General features: G+C 37.6%; 3 protein-coding genes and 1 long non-coding RNA gene across 4 annotated transcripts; 2 read left to right on the forward strand and 2 right to left on the reverse strand.

The window, feature by feature from the left end:
• Nucleotides 1–294: 294 nt before the first annotated feature.
• Nucleotides 295–3,905, reverse strand: LOC109124465 (ribosome biogenesis protein WDR12 homolog). The gene is made up of 14 exons (XM_010455391.3): nucleotides 3,566–3,905; nucleotides 3,186–3,286; nucleotides 2,887–2,993; nucleotides 2,494–2,529; nucleotides 2,293–2,378; nucleotides 2,085–2,143; nucleotides 1,897–2,007; nucleotides 1,670–1,795; nucleotides 1,375–1,518; nucleotides 1,140–1,248; nucleotides 914–1,050; nucleotides 795–830; nucleotides 613–708; nucleotides 295–465 (listed from the first exon to the last, which is right to left on the reverse strand). The coding sequence occupies exons 1-13, from the start codon at nucleotides 3,720–3,722 to the stop codon at nucleotides 616–618; spliced, it is 1,302 nt and encodes a 433-aa protein (XP_010453693.2). The 5' UTR covers nucleotides 3,723–3,905; the 3' UTR covers nucleotides 295–465; nucleotides 613–615.
• A 1,187-nt stretch (nucleotides 3,906–5,092) lies between these two features.
• LOC104735579 (uncharacterized) lies at nucleotides 5,093–7,261 on the forward strand. The gene is made up of 3 exons (XM_087481519.1): nucleotides 5,093–5,422; nucleotides 5,662–6,920; nucleotides 6,992–7,261. The coding sequence occupies exon 2, from the start codon at nucleotides 5,793–5,795 to the stop codon at nucleotides 6,918–6,920; it is 1,128 nt and encodes a 375-aa protein (XP_087337645.1). The 5' UTR covers nucleotides 5,093–5,422; nucleotides 5,662–5,792; the 3' UTR covers nucleotides 6,992–7,261.
• Nucleotides 7,262–7,410: 149 nt separating this feature from the next.
• LNG1 (protein LONGIFOLIA 1-like) lies at nucleotides 7,411–10,797 on the reverse strand. The gene is given in 5 exon segments (NM_001302982.1): nucleotides 7,411–8,192; nucleotides 8,337–8,475; nucleotides 8,564–10,219; nucleotides 10,308–10,363; nucleotides 10,641–10,797. Coding segments are annotated over 5 exon segments (2,790 nt in total).
• Nucleotides 9,880–11,384, forward strand: LOC104735576 (uncharacterized). Its single transcript, XR_759466.3, has 4 exons — nucleotides 9,880–10,019; nucleotides 10,108–10,230; nucleotides 10,584–10,704; nucleotides 10,941–11,384. It is a non-coding gene; the product is annotated as an uncharacterized LOC104735576 (long non-coding RNA).
• The last annotated feature ends 1,574 nt before the right edge of the window (nucleotides 11,385–12,958 follow it).

The raw sequence follows: 12,958 nt of genomic DNA on the forward strand, positions 1-12,958 counted from the left end.
AAAAAGATTTTATTTAGTGAGCATTTCGGTTTCCATTACAGACCAAAATACTCGTGTTGGTCGTAATACGTTTTGATTACAGTTCGATATGAAGAAATGAGATATGATTGTTTGTATCTAATTTCAAGGATTTGGTTCATACATTAGTCGGATCCTAATTATGGTCTTCGTTGCAATCACACTTATATAAGTCCATTCGTGGTATTCAGTATTTTAATGTAAAGTAGATGATCATCTTCGAGATTTACTTTTTCCCCACAGGAAGCATAACAAAAAAATAGCATGTCAGACAACAACACAAACAAATACAACTTTTTTAATAACCGATAGAATTGCTTCCGAGTAAAAGTATAATTTAAGATTCAACATTTCAAAATTTGAAGAGTATACAAAACATTAAAGACAATAAGCTTCCTCCAGTAGAACTTACAACAGTCTCATTCCAAGATCGGGATCAATATGTTTCTGAATATCACATTTCATGTAAGAAAAGAATTAGTCGAAAGATTTTGGATTTCAGATCTCTTAAAAAATTGATTGACTAGTGTCTCTTTGCTCCACATGTTATGTCGGAATATACATAAATGGTCAAAAAGATTTAGGATTCCATACCTTTTAAGAAATTGCGATTCCGGAAGAAATCCGCAAGTTAGAGTCTGCTCCTCCACTGATTACGTTCTCTCCTTTCCACCAGTCCGCAGATAAAACCTTTCAATCCAAGTATTTTGCCACCATTAGATACGAAGAAAAACTATAAGAGTAGACAATCGAAGATAAGATTGTGTTTACTTTACCTTGTCATTGTGTGTCTCGATAATTGATAATGGCCACTGCAAAAGGAAGAAAAAAAATTGTGTCAGAGTGGGAAAACTTTGGGTTATAACGGAAAGGAGTGTTTCTGCTTTATAATTACAGCGGTTCTGAGATCCCAGAGCATGATTTTGCCATCATACGAAGCGGAGAGCAAGTGATACCAAGAGCTTCTGTGCCATTTACAGGCGGAAATCCATGACGAGTGTGAAGAGAATTGAAAAACGGGAGCGGATGTTCCTACAGAGTTAATGAAAAGAGTTTATCAACTCTGTTTTACAAACCCGGTATGGTAATTGATTTGGCGTGTGTTCGTACGGATCACTCACCTGGCTTACGAGGATCCCATACTCTAAGGATTGGATCTGAGCCCCCAGCAGCTATAAGTGCAGAACCTTCCCCGCCAACATCAATCGTGTTGAGAGCTTTTCCACAGAACTACAATTTGACAGAAACAAACCGGTTCTAAGCTTTGGTGGAAACAACTTAAAAGCACTAATTTTACAACAACGACGTGTCTGCTGTATTAAAATATATGATGAAAAGGAAAGTGAGAAGGCATACCAAGTTCAAAGAATCTTTCCCTGTCTCAACGTCCCATCTCCTTACGGAATGGTCCCATGAAGCGGAATAAATTACATCATGCTCTGGCCAAACAACTGATGAGACACACTGTGTGTGTCCAACAAGTGTAGTCACCGCCTCTCCCTATAAGAAATTCAATATCATAATTAATATCAGACACTAGAACTGAGAAACACACAACTATTGGAGTACATCTATCTCTTTCTCTTGATTTGAAGAGCAGATTGAACGTTTCAAAAGATTTTGCATATCATCCAGACTTTATTGCGGGTACCTCTGATTGAGATTCGTCAGCCTGATTATTCCCTTTTCTTTTCTTCAATGGTACTGACTCCCCTTCTGAGGTAGACTGATTTGTGTTCCATAGATTGATAGTGCAATCCCATGAACTTGAGCAAACCTAAATTACATTATACAACAAAAATATGGTCAGCTCGAAGAAATATAGCAAATTAGACTCGCTTGCAAAACACAAGTAAAGTGCAAGGAATAACAGCAAACCATGTCCCCGGATTTCTGAGCTGAAACACTTTGCACGGACGCCTTGTGCCCACGTAATATTTTGTAAGCCGTAACTCTTGTAGAAGAGTCAACAGATTCATCTGCATCAAACTTCATACAGGAAGAGATGATTTAAGTCGGATGAATATAACCTTTTGGTTTTAAGTATGCTATATTATCTAATTTACCTTAAACAATCTCAATGTCCGATCTTTAGACGCAGTGGCTACAGTAACAGTTTCCGCATCTGGATGCACGAATTAACACAAAAAGACGAAAGTTAGAAAAGGTAAGACAGTGATTCATGGGGAAAGAAAACAAAATATCCTTTTTGTTAATATCATTTATTAGTACAGAACATGCATATAGTACAGAGTTCTCAAGCTGTATTCATACCTTTGGAATTAACTACAGCAACAGAGGAGATAGCCCCAGAGTGGCCTTCTAATATGTGTGAACACGATCCAGCAGAACTCCATACCCTTATCAAGAAGAAAAACAAAATGATTTAAGATTCTTTTAAATGTTGAAAGCAATACAAAAAGACAGAAGATAATCGGATGCATACAAGATAGAATAAATGAGTCAAATGATTACCTTCCTAAACCGTCATAGCAGCCAGTCAAAATGAACCTGCAAATGACAAAAGTGAGATCAAGACAACCACTAACACAAAGTTTAGCAACAAGAACCAATGACTATTACTCTTTAACAGCTATTTGGATCACCTGAATTGTTTGGTTTTAAGCTAAATCCACAGAAGGAACAAATTAAGTATAATTCTAACAGCAATGATATGGCAGTCAGTATCAGTTCTATGATTTTCCATATAGCATCAACCAACAGGTAGTTGTGCAAAGAAAAGAAAAATAAAATAAGACATTTGTAAATCAATTTACTGGTGGAACAGAAAAAGAATTTATAAAAGACGGCAACTTACAGGGCCATTCTACATCATAAAGTAAAGCAGTAGAAGAAAAAAATCTTTACCTGGGAGAAGAACCATTAACCGCACTGACCCAGTCATCATGCAACGAGGGTTCTTCCTCCTTCCTTGGTTTCACAGCCCTTATGTATTCGATTTCAAGAGTTCGTTCCTGCAAGAACCAACGAACTTAATTAAGTATATGTTTCCAAGATAAAGAGCTACAGATTAATTCCATAGCTGTAGACGCCCCCATTCAAATTAAAGTCAATTTGCTACGCCTCAAGAAATGAAATGTACAATAAAGTTACACAGAAATCACAGTGTGAAACAGTGGAAGGAAGACTAGGATTCAAAACATTACCGCTGATATTCCTTTGGCCAGAAGAAACTCTTCGAGTGACATCCGAATAAGCTCCCCATCAATCAGGAAATCAAACGGCTCCGTTTTCCACTCAGGATTATCTGTTCATCCAAAGATAATCTCATCATACACCTCAATACATAATCATTACAAGGATTTCAGATAGGACTATTACATAATCAAGGTAAAAACTAAAAGATGTTTTCATGTACGCTCTCTAATCCATAAGAACAAACAAGTTCCTAAATAGACCTATACCACTCTCCAGTAAACACTTAGGGGTTTTGACATCTTTAAAACACACACTAGCAATTGAAAACTAAAACTTCTACAAAAAAATTAACGAGGTACAGTGGAGATATGGAGATAAGAGAGTCTACCCGATTGGATAATAGAATTGACAATGGAAGAAAGGCCGAGACGAGTGACATTGGAAGGGATGGCGACGGAGTTGACCGGAACTTTGAACGGTGAGTCAAGCTTCGTCACGAACTTAACGTGAAGTCTTCTAGATACATCTTCTCCGTCGACATCCATTTTTTCTTTTTGCCTCTTTGACTTCTCCGAATGGAACTCTTGTTACAGAGCAAGAAGGAGAAGACGCGGTTGATAAATTAGGGTTCTGCTGGCTCGAGTGGGGAAGAATCACCTAGACACAGGGTTTAAGAAAATTATTAAAATTACGGAATTGACCTCTTTCCGGTTTAGTTCAGACCGGGTACTCGGACCAGGGGGAAAATGCGGTTCGACAACTGTGATATAGGATCCATTTTGGGCCCAACGTCTCAGGCCTCTGCTTATATAACATAGATGATGGCGTTAATATTAGCCCAAGTTTCAGGCCGTTCGAGTCTAGATAAAATGTTTACTACCAGAAAAAGCCCATGGAGCCCCCTATCATAATACAGTTTTTTGTCAATTATAAAAACACTTCATTTTTTCTTTCTTTTTGCTGTAAAGTTTAAACTTTCCATTAAACTTAAGATCTTGACTAGATATGGAATTTTCATTAACTAACTTTGAATTTAAACAAAAAATTTATCTGGTCGACAAATTAAAAATAGTAAAACCAAGTTTATAAGCAATTATTAAAATTCAGTTTGACCTTGTGGTTGGATTAAACTAAAAACCTACATAATCAAATACATAGGCGTGTTCTTTTTGGAGTCTTGTTAAATTAAAAACCGATTTTTTAAAATTTAGATAGAAGATTTATGTTTATCCGACATTCCAATGACACTTATTTTCAGTTTAAAAGATTATCATTGTCTTTATACAACATCTTCATAATCATCATAAAAGTCGCACAAACATAAAATAAAATAAATAAATAAAAGAAATTAAAAGAGAAGTATAAGCTATTTTTTTGTCTTCAATAGTTTTTGCTATGATTTTGTGTTGAAGAGAGCTAGCAACACAAAATGAAAACCAAAAAATCATTAATTTAGACCCGGTTAAATTTGGATAGAAGACCTAAACATTTAACAACAATCACTACTTCATAAAAGATTTTGGCTTCTTAAGAGGTTGCTGGTTTTTGTAGTGTTTGGCAATTCGTAAAACAGAATCTGAAATAAAAAATAAAATAAAAAGTTTAAGAAAATGTAACTGTTATTTTTGTTACGAAACGCTGTCGTTGCGATTTTATACTGAACATAACTAACTGAATTTGCCATGGTAACAAAAATAACACTTATTACATGATACTTTCATTACATGAAATAAGATTTTAATTTAGGAATTTCTTAACTGGAATTTAAAATTAATTCATAGCAAAAGTTGTTTATAATGAAAAATTAAAGGAGAGCAGCAAAAAAAAAAAAAAAAAACACATGAAAAGAAGGACAGGTGTCAAATGGATAGAGCATTGTCACGGAGATCGCTATCTGCTCGGTCGTGAAATTATCATTCCCAATTTTACTCTAATCATCTGCTTCCGCTTATATAAGTTAGACGAAAAACTCAATTCTTTTCAATATCTCTCTCTGGATCGAGGGGTTTAAGCTGGGTTTTTTTTTTTCTTTTCTTTTTTTCTTTCATCGCTGCCTTAGAATTTGGCGCCTTCTTGCTGCGATTTGGGCTTCTTGGTACCTCCGTAAACCATAAAGTTCTCCCAATTTTACTCCTTTCATTAGGGTTTCTCATTGAGTTTCTTCGCCGGAGTTTGTCTGGTCCTTCTTCCTAGTTGATTCTGCTGCTCCGGGTGGTTTTTAACTATGGGGAAGTCTTCTTTTCCGGTAAGCATTTCGTTTCTATTTAACGGATTCGTTTTTAATCGGTGAACCCGACTCGCTGAGTTTCTAGGGTTTTCGCTTGGGGGTAACGATTGGTTCTTAATTGGACGAAAGAATTTATATTTATCGAAGTTCAATTCTCGTTTCTTGAATTGGGCATCTGGGTTCTTATCTCCTTAGTTCAATTTCTGTTCACATTGTCGAATTTGATGTTTATTTCTCCCTCTTGTTGCTTCTTTAAGGTACCGAGATGAGAACTCCGTTGGGATTGAGCTAAACCAATTTTGGTCTTAAAGGAATGCGCTTTTCGTTGGGTTGATTCAAGAAATGGTTCTACATGTTACGTTGTATAAAGTTGTAATAAAGGTTGAATATGATCAATGGAGGAGGAGGGGAGGGTGGAAGTCAGCGGAGAGAAGTACACGGGAACAGACGTGTTTTCCGTGGCAGTGATTTTGAGTATGCTCTCGCAAGAATGGCTGTGGCGCAGATATGTGAGAGCGTTGAGATGAACAATTATCAGGAGTCACAGGCACGCGAAGGTGTGAGATTCAGTTCTTTTCAAGAGACTGCTCTTGAAACATTTACCGATGTTGTGATCAAGTACATCCAGAACGTTGGGAAGACTGCGCAGTTCTATGCTAATATGGCTGGTAGAGTAGAAGGTAATGCTCTGGACATTGTTCAAGCACTAGAGGATCTGGGATCTGGACTTGGTTTCGACGGTGCTCATGATGTTGAGCATTGTCTCGCTGATTCTGGTGTAGTCAAGGATATTATTCGTTATACCGGAGAAGCTGAGGAGTTGCCTTTTGTTTATTCTCTTCCCCGTTTCCCTTTTAACAGAGGAAAAAGACCAGCTCCTAGCTTTTTGGAGATCGGAGCAGAGCCACCAGATGAGCATATTCCAGTTTGGCTTCCGGCATTTCCTGAAACCAAGATGTCTAACGGGTCAGAGGAGACTAATGTTGACAAAATAGAAGGGGATGTGGAAAGTAGAGAAAATGGACTATCTTTGTTGAGTATGCAGCAGTCTGTCGATATCGACAGGTTAAAGGTTCAGAAATCCATGGATCAAAAGGATGTTCAGAAACCTACAGAAGAACCCGAAGGTAACCCATTTCTTGCTGCACCACTTTGGGCTGGAGAGAAGAACGTGGCACGTGTGTTTTGCCCGTCAGAGCTTAGAAAGGAAGAAATTAGCACTGACCACGTTCCTGAGAAACGTATGAGCAAAACCCATCACATTCCAGCACTTGAGGCATATGCTCAATCTGACAAGACCAGATTAGCTGAAACGGAAGATGGAGATAAAAGAGATGGTGCAAGAACCCAACAAGCTTTGCTTCGTTTCAAGATTGAGACTCGAAAAGTCCCTGTGTGTTGGACGATAAACCAGTGCTTAGAGGAAAAGGGTTGGTTTCAAGAGGATGGAGAAAAGACGGAGAAGAAGGTAGAACTCGAAGAAAAGCGAGAAAGTATTGACACAGATGTAAAATAGGTATTTTGTCATTTAGAGTGTAGACGGAATATCTTTGGATGAGTTTAGTGATAGTTTGCAATTGAATACAGGACCTTTAGGGAAAAGAGATTTTTTTTACTGACTCGAACTGCAGAGGAAGAGAAGGGTGTTCGGTCTTTAACATCATTTGCTGGTGAAACATTCTTTTTTTCTAAATGAAACATCCTCAGTTCTAGTTAAACTTGATTCCTTAAGGTGTGGCAGGGTTGGTAATTCAAACTTAATTCGGAATTGTTGGAAGAGAGGTGGTGTTTGTTCTTTATATATTAATTGAGGTTTGCTGAAACATTCTTCTTAAAGGATATGACATTATTGAGCTTTATCTTGTGTTGAGTCTTTACATAAACAATTTAAGATGAGAACCTAAGAAAGGGTTCAGAGAACCAAGAAACCATATGCTCTCAACTCTGTAAAATGGATGATTTAGATTCCTTGATTTACAATTCTAAGTGAAGATTAATTAGGAATATTAGCAATGGAAAAGCTGCCTTGGTTGCCCACTGAGCATTCCTGGAAAAGCTGCAACTTCACTTGTCACAACTTCACTAATCAAGTCCTTGAAGATTAGCCTCTCAATGTCTAGCACTAACCCCGGTGTCTCTCCTTCAATCTCCTTCCAGTTCATGCCATGGCTTTGTAGGTCCTCCCAAATGAGGTCTTCATCGTCCTCATCCAAGATACACTTGGAGTTTTGTTGTAATCGATCAATCTCTGAACACAGAGTTTGCAGAAGTTCTTTCCCTCTTGAATTCTTTTCGGTTATCCTTAGCGGGCTGATCGATGATATTATAGATGGTTGCTTCGTACACCCGTCTGCAGCGAATCTGCGAGCCAAGATCTCGTTGATGGTGTCAAATACAAGCTTCCTCTTGCTTCTCTCTATCAGGTTAGCTGTTTGTTGTTGTCCGAATCCTCGGCCTTTGTGCTTGTTGTCATGTAGACTCACATTGCTTGTCTTGTTCTGTTCCAGTACAAAGAAAAGGTTCGGGTTGATCGGTAGGTGTGCTTGGTGCAGCTGAATGCTTATCATGCTGTAGTCGATATCTCTTAGGAGCCCTGCTGCTGACAGTATCTCTGCTGCGTACTTGTGGTCACCATTTTTGAATTCACCATCTTCTTCCATTAAACCCTCAATAAGTTCGGCATCAGACTGCTTTAGACTCGCGTTACTCTCAGGCCACACAATTGATCTACATAAGTTGCTGTGCTTGTTCATCCACTGGGACTCTTCAGAACTTAGATTGTCGTCTTCTGTTGCAAGAAAGACAGTAAAGGTGAGAATATTAGACACAAAACTTGCAATCTATTTTGGATAAATGATCATAATTATTTTGTAGGCTCAGGAGAAAAATTGAATACTAGTTTGAAGTTTTTTGAACCTTCCCAGTGACTCACCTTTAAAGATGGATATCTTCCTCACAGGGGATGGTGAATCATCTTCGTCGAAGGCTACATCAAGAACTGAAACTGGACTGGGCTGCTCCACTGTAACTTTCAGAGGTTTTGGCAATGACCTCATTCCCAACTCTGGACTCTGCATTGGTAAAATAGATGAGATTATGTGAGACATGCACTAGTGAATAACTTGAAAAGTGAATTTGCAACAGGGGACAAGTTTATACCCTTTGTTTCGGGGTGTGCTGCTCTGTGATGTCGCTGTTCCTCTCAAAGTTATACCTGCTTGTAACCTCAGTATCAAGGTTAGAAGCCAAGCTTACGTTGCTGTCAGATCTTTGACTTCTCAAGTCACTACTTTCGTCACTTAAACGGTCTTCAGATTGCTGCAAGCCACGAGATTTTAGCCCTTGTTTTCTTCTCGGTGAGGCTGACTCTGTCTGTTGCCTACTGATTTGTTGTTGTCTTTGGTTCTTGTTCGGTTCTGGTTTTGGAGATGTCGGTCGAGACTGCTTCTCGAACCCGAGCTTCTTTGGTGGTGTTCTTGGGCTGACACTAGGCTTCTGGATCTTCCCTGACTTGGCCATGTCATTTTTCGACTGTAAAGGTCTGGTACTAGCGCTTTTCATTGTGGAATCTGTCTGGCCCTTGTAAAATCCCGGCCTCGGGGTCACATCCATGGCACTCTGCTTCCTCGGAATGACGTTCTGGGTTTGCCTCAGGTTTCCAACCTTGACGTTTGCTAAAGCAACATTACGCGGGGCGAAAGATGCAGAACCAGAAATGCCTGTCTCTTTGAAGACTGGAGCCGCAGCTACTTTCATAACCACGATAGACGAAGCTTTGAAGTTCTTTGATGACGGGCTTGTTGCAGATGGAACTGGCTGATCAGTTCCCTGCATAAAATTGGTTTTGTTGTCATCATCTTTGCTTATTAAGTGCTGCGTCTTCTCCATCGCTTCGAGTATTTGCTGAAGAGCTCTGAGGTCTTTCTCTGACTTTTTGAACTCAAGCTGCGAAAGCCGCTTCTGTATCTCACCATAAACTGTCAGCGTAGTAGCGTCTGCTGCTTTGACTTGGTTCTTGGCACCATCCACTTGCGTCCATGGAGCTACTTTCATAGGAAACTTAGCAGGCATCATCGTTTTGATTGAATCAGAACTTCTTGATCTTTGTAGATCTATGTCCACTCGGGAAGTTGGCCTCGGGGAGTCACAGAAGCGATTTTCTCTATCCTGGACGGCCACAACAGGCTCGTCTGGAATGACTTCAAGACCCATCAGTTTAGCAACGACGCTTGATGTTGTTCTTCTGTGACCCGTTACAACCTCTTGCGGCTCTGGTGAACAACTAGATTTTGCGCTCCTAAAGGAATTCGATCTGCTGTCTAATGACAACCTTGGGGTCTCTTTTAACTTGGGGACTGTCTTTCTCGTTTCCCTCTCATCGTAAGAGAACCGAGGACTGTCTTTCAGCTTCACTACTCTCCTCCCCTCGCTCCATTCGTTAGAATTCCGAGATGGTGATGATTCTTTGAGAAGAGACACATTAGCTCTAGCTGATTTTGGCTGCTGAGACAAGGCTTCTTCATCTCTGGATCTTGTCTCCTTATGAATGGAGCTTCTCACAAGCTCCCGCAAATCACTCGGCATCACTAAACCACCCCACCTTGGCGAACCATAGGTCGGTTCTCTTGCTGAATTCTCACCATTGTTCGTTTGAATCAAACAGGGCTGTTCAAACTGAGAAGCCGTGGTGCTAATATCTGCAGATGAGAAGCTAGAGGAGCATGGTGAAGAAGAAAACGACAATCTCGAGGATGATTCAGAGGAGACTCCCTTATGTTTCTCCTTTGCTGCAGCTTTCTTCTTCTTACTCTTCTCCTGCAATTCCAGTAAATTTCACTTTTTTTAATATACATTTTCTTCCATTGAAATTATTAATTTCTTTCTATTGGTTACCGATTCTTACCGTTTCCTTGTTATCCGTTGAAATGTTGATATCACCGACATTGTCACTTGTTTTGCCTGTAAAAGAATTCCCCACCAAAATTAACTTTTTTTAACCAATAGATAGTTCTGTTAGGTATACACCTATAGAGAAATTCTAAAGACAAGACATGTTCTATAGTTGTGGTCCTGAACTGAACCTTGGATTTAGGATCTTAGTCAGGAACTAGAATACAAAAAGCAATGTATTCTGTTAAAGAACTTTTTCCTTTGAAACGTTTAATTTTTCTCCTTGCAGGTTTTAATGGAGAAGACATTTGCAAGCAAAGACTAATAAGAGAGAAGAGAATGTTACCTGAAGGCAGAGACTTGAGCTCATCTCCGGTGACGGCAGCACGTCTCGGTGGATAATGTTGCCGGTAAAACACCTGAAAGATCCCATTCATACATCCAATCTGTTTATTCAGATTTGGATTCTCATCTGACAAGTTATACAAAAGCTTAGCTGACATTTTTCTTCTTGTTCTTCTTGTCTTCTCTACTCTTGTTTCAGAAAGTGTTTTGACTCTAACGAACTTTAAAACTCTAAGAATCTCTCATTACCAATTCTTGAAAAATCTCCAGTTTCTGACTTTTCCTCTGTTTTGTGCCTCAGAGGAAGTAAATTTAGAAGAAGAAGAAGAAGAAGAAGAAGAAGAGACAGGAGGACAAAGTAGAACCCAACATTAAGACAAAGGTAAAGCTACATGTGAAGTTATGACCAGACAAGGAATTAGGTTTCTCTGTATCTGTTCTCTTGGAGGGTTCCTTGAAGAAGAAAGAAGAGAAGAAGAAAAGAAAAAAAAAAGTTTTTTTGTGGTTTGTGGTCTTTGAGAGAAGTGAAGTCTGTAAAAAGGCAAAGAGCTCTGGCTACAATTATATGGAGAAGCTCCTTTCCAAAGCATATATAAAAAAACATCGGTTATGTAATAATGTAATGTACGTAGGTACACACATACACATGCGTGTACATATGTATTCGTGTGTATCCGTATAGATTTATACATGTAAGAGAATGTAAATGATTTTTTAAATATATTTCTGTTTTTAAAAGATAAAATTTATGACAAAGTTCTGAAAAAATCTGCTTGGGAATAATGAGAAATCTAGTTTTTATGCATCTCTGATGAAAGTGATGCACATGAAAGCACAGACCAAAAATTTAATTCGTTTTTTTATTATTAATTTATCCAATAAGGAAAAAATGATATTGGATAGATCACTTCATTTTGTAGTTTATTTCATTTTTCAATCCTAGAATCTATATACATATGTTTATCTAACTAGTGGGTGGATGTATGTTTGCTTCTTTTTATGGTCACCACCAAGGGTGAGGTGAATGCATCTACTTTTTATTAATATCTTACAAACAAATTAGATGGTACAATTTACTAACAAATGTTAATAAATTAGTGAACAGACAAAGGAGATAATAAATGAAAAAAAAAAAAAGAGGTTTTCCTTACACATCCATGTGGACAAAATAATGTGGGTGGGTCTCTTAAGTCTTTGGTGCCCCTTCACATATGCATGTGGAGTTTGTCAGAGACAGACAGCAGAATATTTATTTTTCTAACAAATAAATATATAAAGAGAAAAATAAATCCTAATAAGAGAAAAAAAAAAAAAAACTGAAAAAATAAAGAGAAGAAAACTGGATTTCCTAATGGCCAAAACCAAAATTATAATTAAATTGTTTAGGGAGAAAGTGGATTGGTGCACTGGAAGAAAAGCTTGCATGGTCTGAGATTGGTGGGTCTTGCAAAAGAATAATTTCTTTTGGCTTTCACAAAAGAATAATCTAATTCTTGAAAATGAATTTCTTATTTTGAAAAGTGTTTTGTATATTTTCCAGATGACTTTTAGTAGTTCTAAGCATTTCGAATTACAACTAATTATGTTAAGTCTTGTTTATATTTGTGAGTTTTGATTTTGGGGTTTTTGGTCATAAAATTTTACCTAAATTATTGCATTTAATCAATTCTTTTGTCTATGATAAAGTTGTTCATTGCTTTGAAATATATATATATATATATATATATATATATAATAAATTTGTTTCATTATAATAGAAAGTGAGGAATTTAAGCTTGTATTATCAGGTAGAATAATGTCTTTTTTGGTTTTGTTTTGTATGGATTTTGATAATTTGATTTGAGAGTTTATGGCATGCGGTGTACTAGTTAGAAAAGCTTTTTGGGCAGATCACGTGGTTTTGTTCAGCTATGTGCTGTGAACAAGGTGGGGTTTGTTCAACTTACTTATTTATCATATACTAAAATGATTTGCTATGTACTTTATTTAATAGTTTTTTTTTCTTTAATTAGCTTGTGGCCTTGGAAGTAACCAAGGAATATGCTGCACATGGTCAATTAGTGAACGTTGCGAATCAAGAATCATCATCATCATCTAGCTACACTCTCGTTTACCAAGCGTGTTTATAAGATTCTTATTTCCATAATATACATATGTATTGATATAATGATGTAAGTAATCAAAGATTAGTTGGTAGTATTTGATACCAAACAAACAAAACAAGATTACCAATTTTCTATTAAAAAAAAAAAAAAACAAATCCTTTATGAGCTGGTGTCTTTGATTTTTCGTTAAAAGAACTAAGTATGCATACGTAAA

The sequence above is a fragment of the Camelina sativa genome, chromosome 13 (genome assembly GCF_030686135.1).
Source record: "Camelina sativa cultivar CO46 ecotype springtype chromosome 13, ASM3068613v1".
NCBI classification, from domain to species: Eukaryota; Viridiplantae; Streptophyta; class Magnoliopsida; order Brassicales; family Brassicaceae; genus Camelina; species Camelina sativa.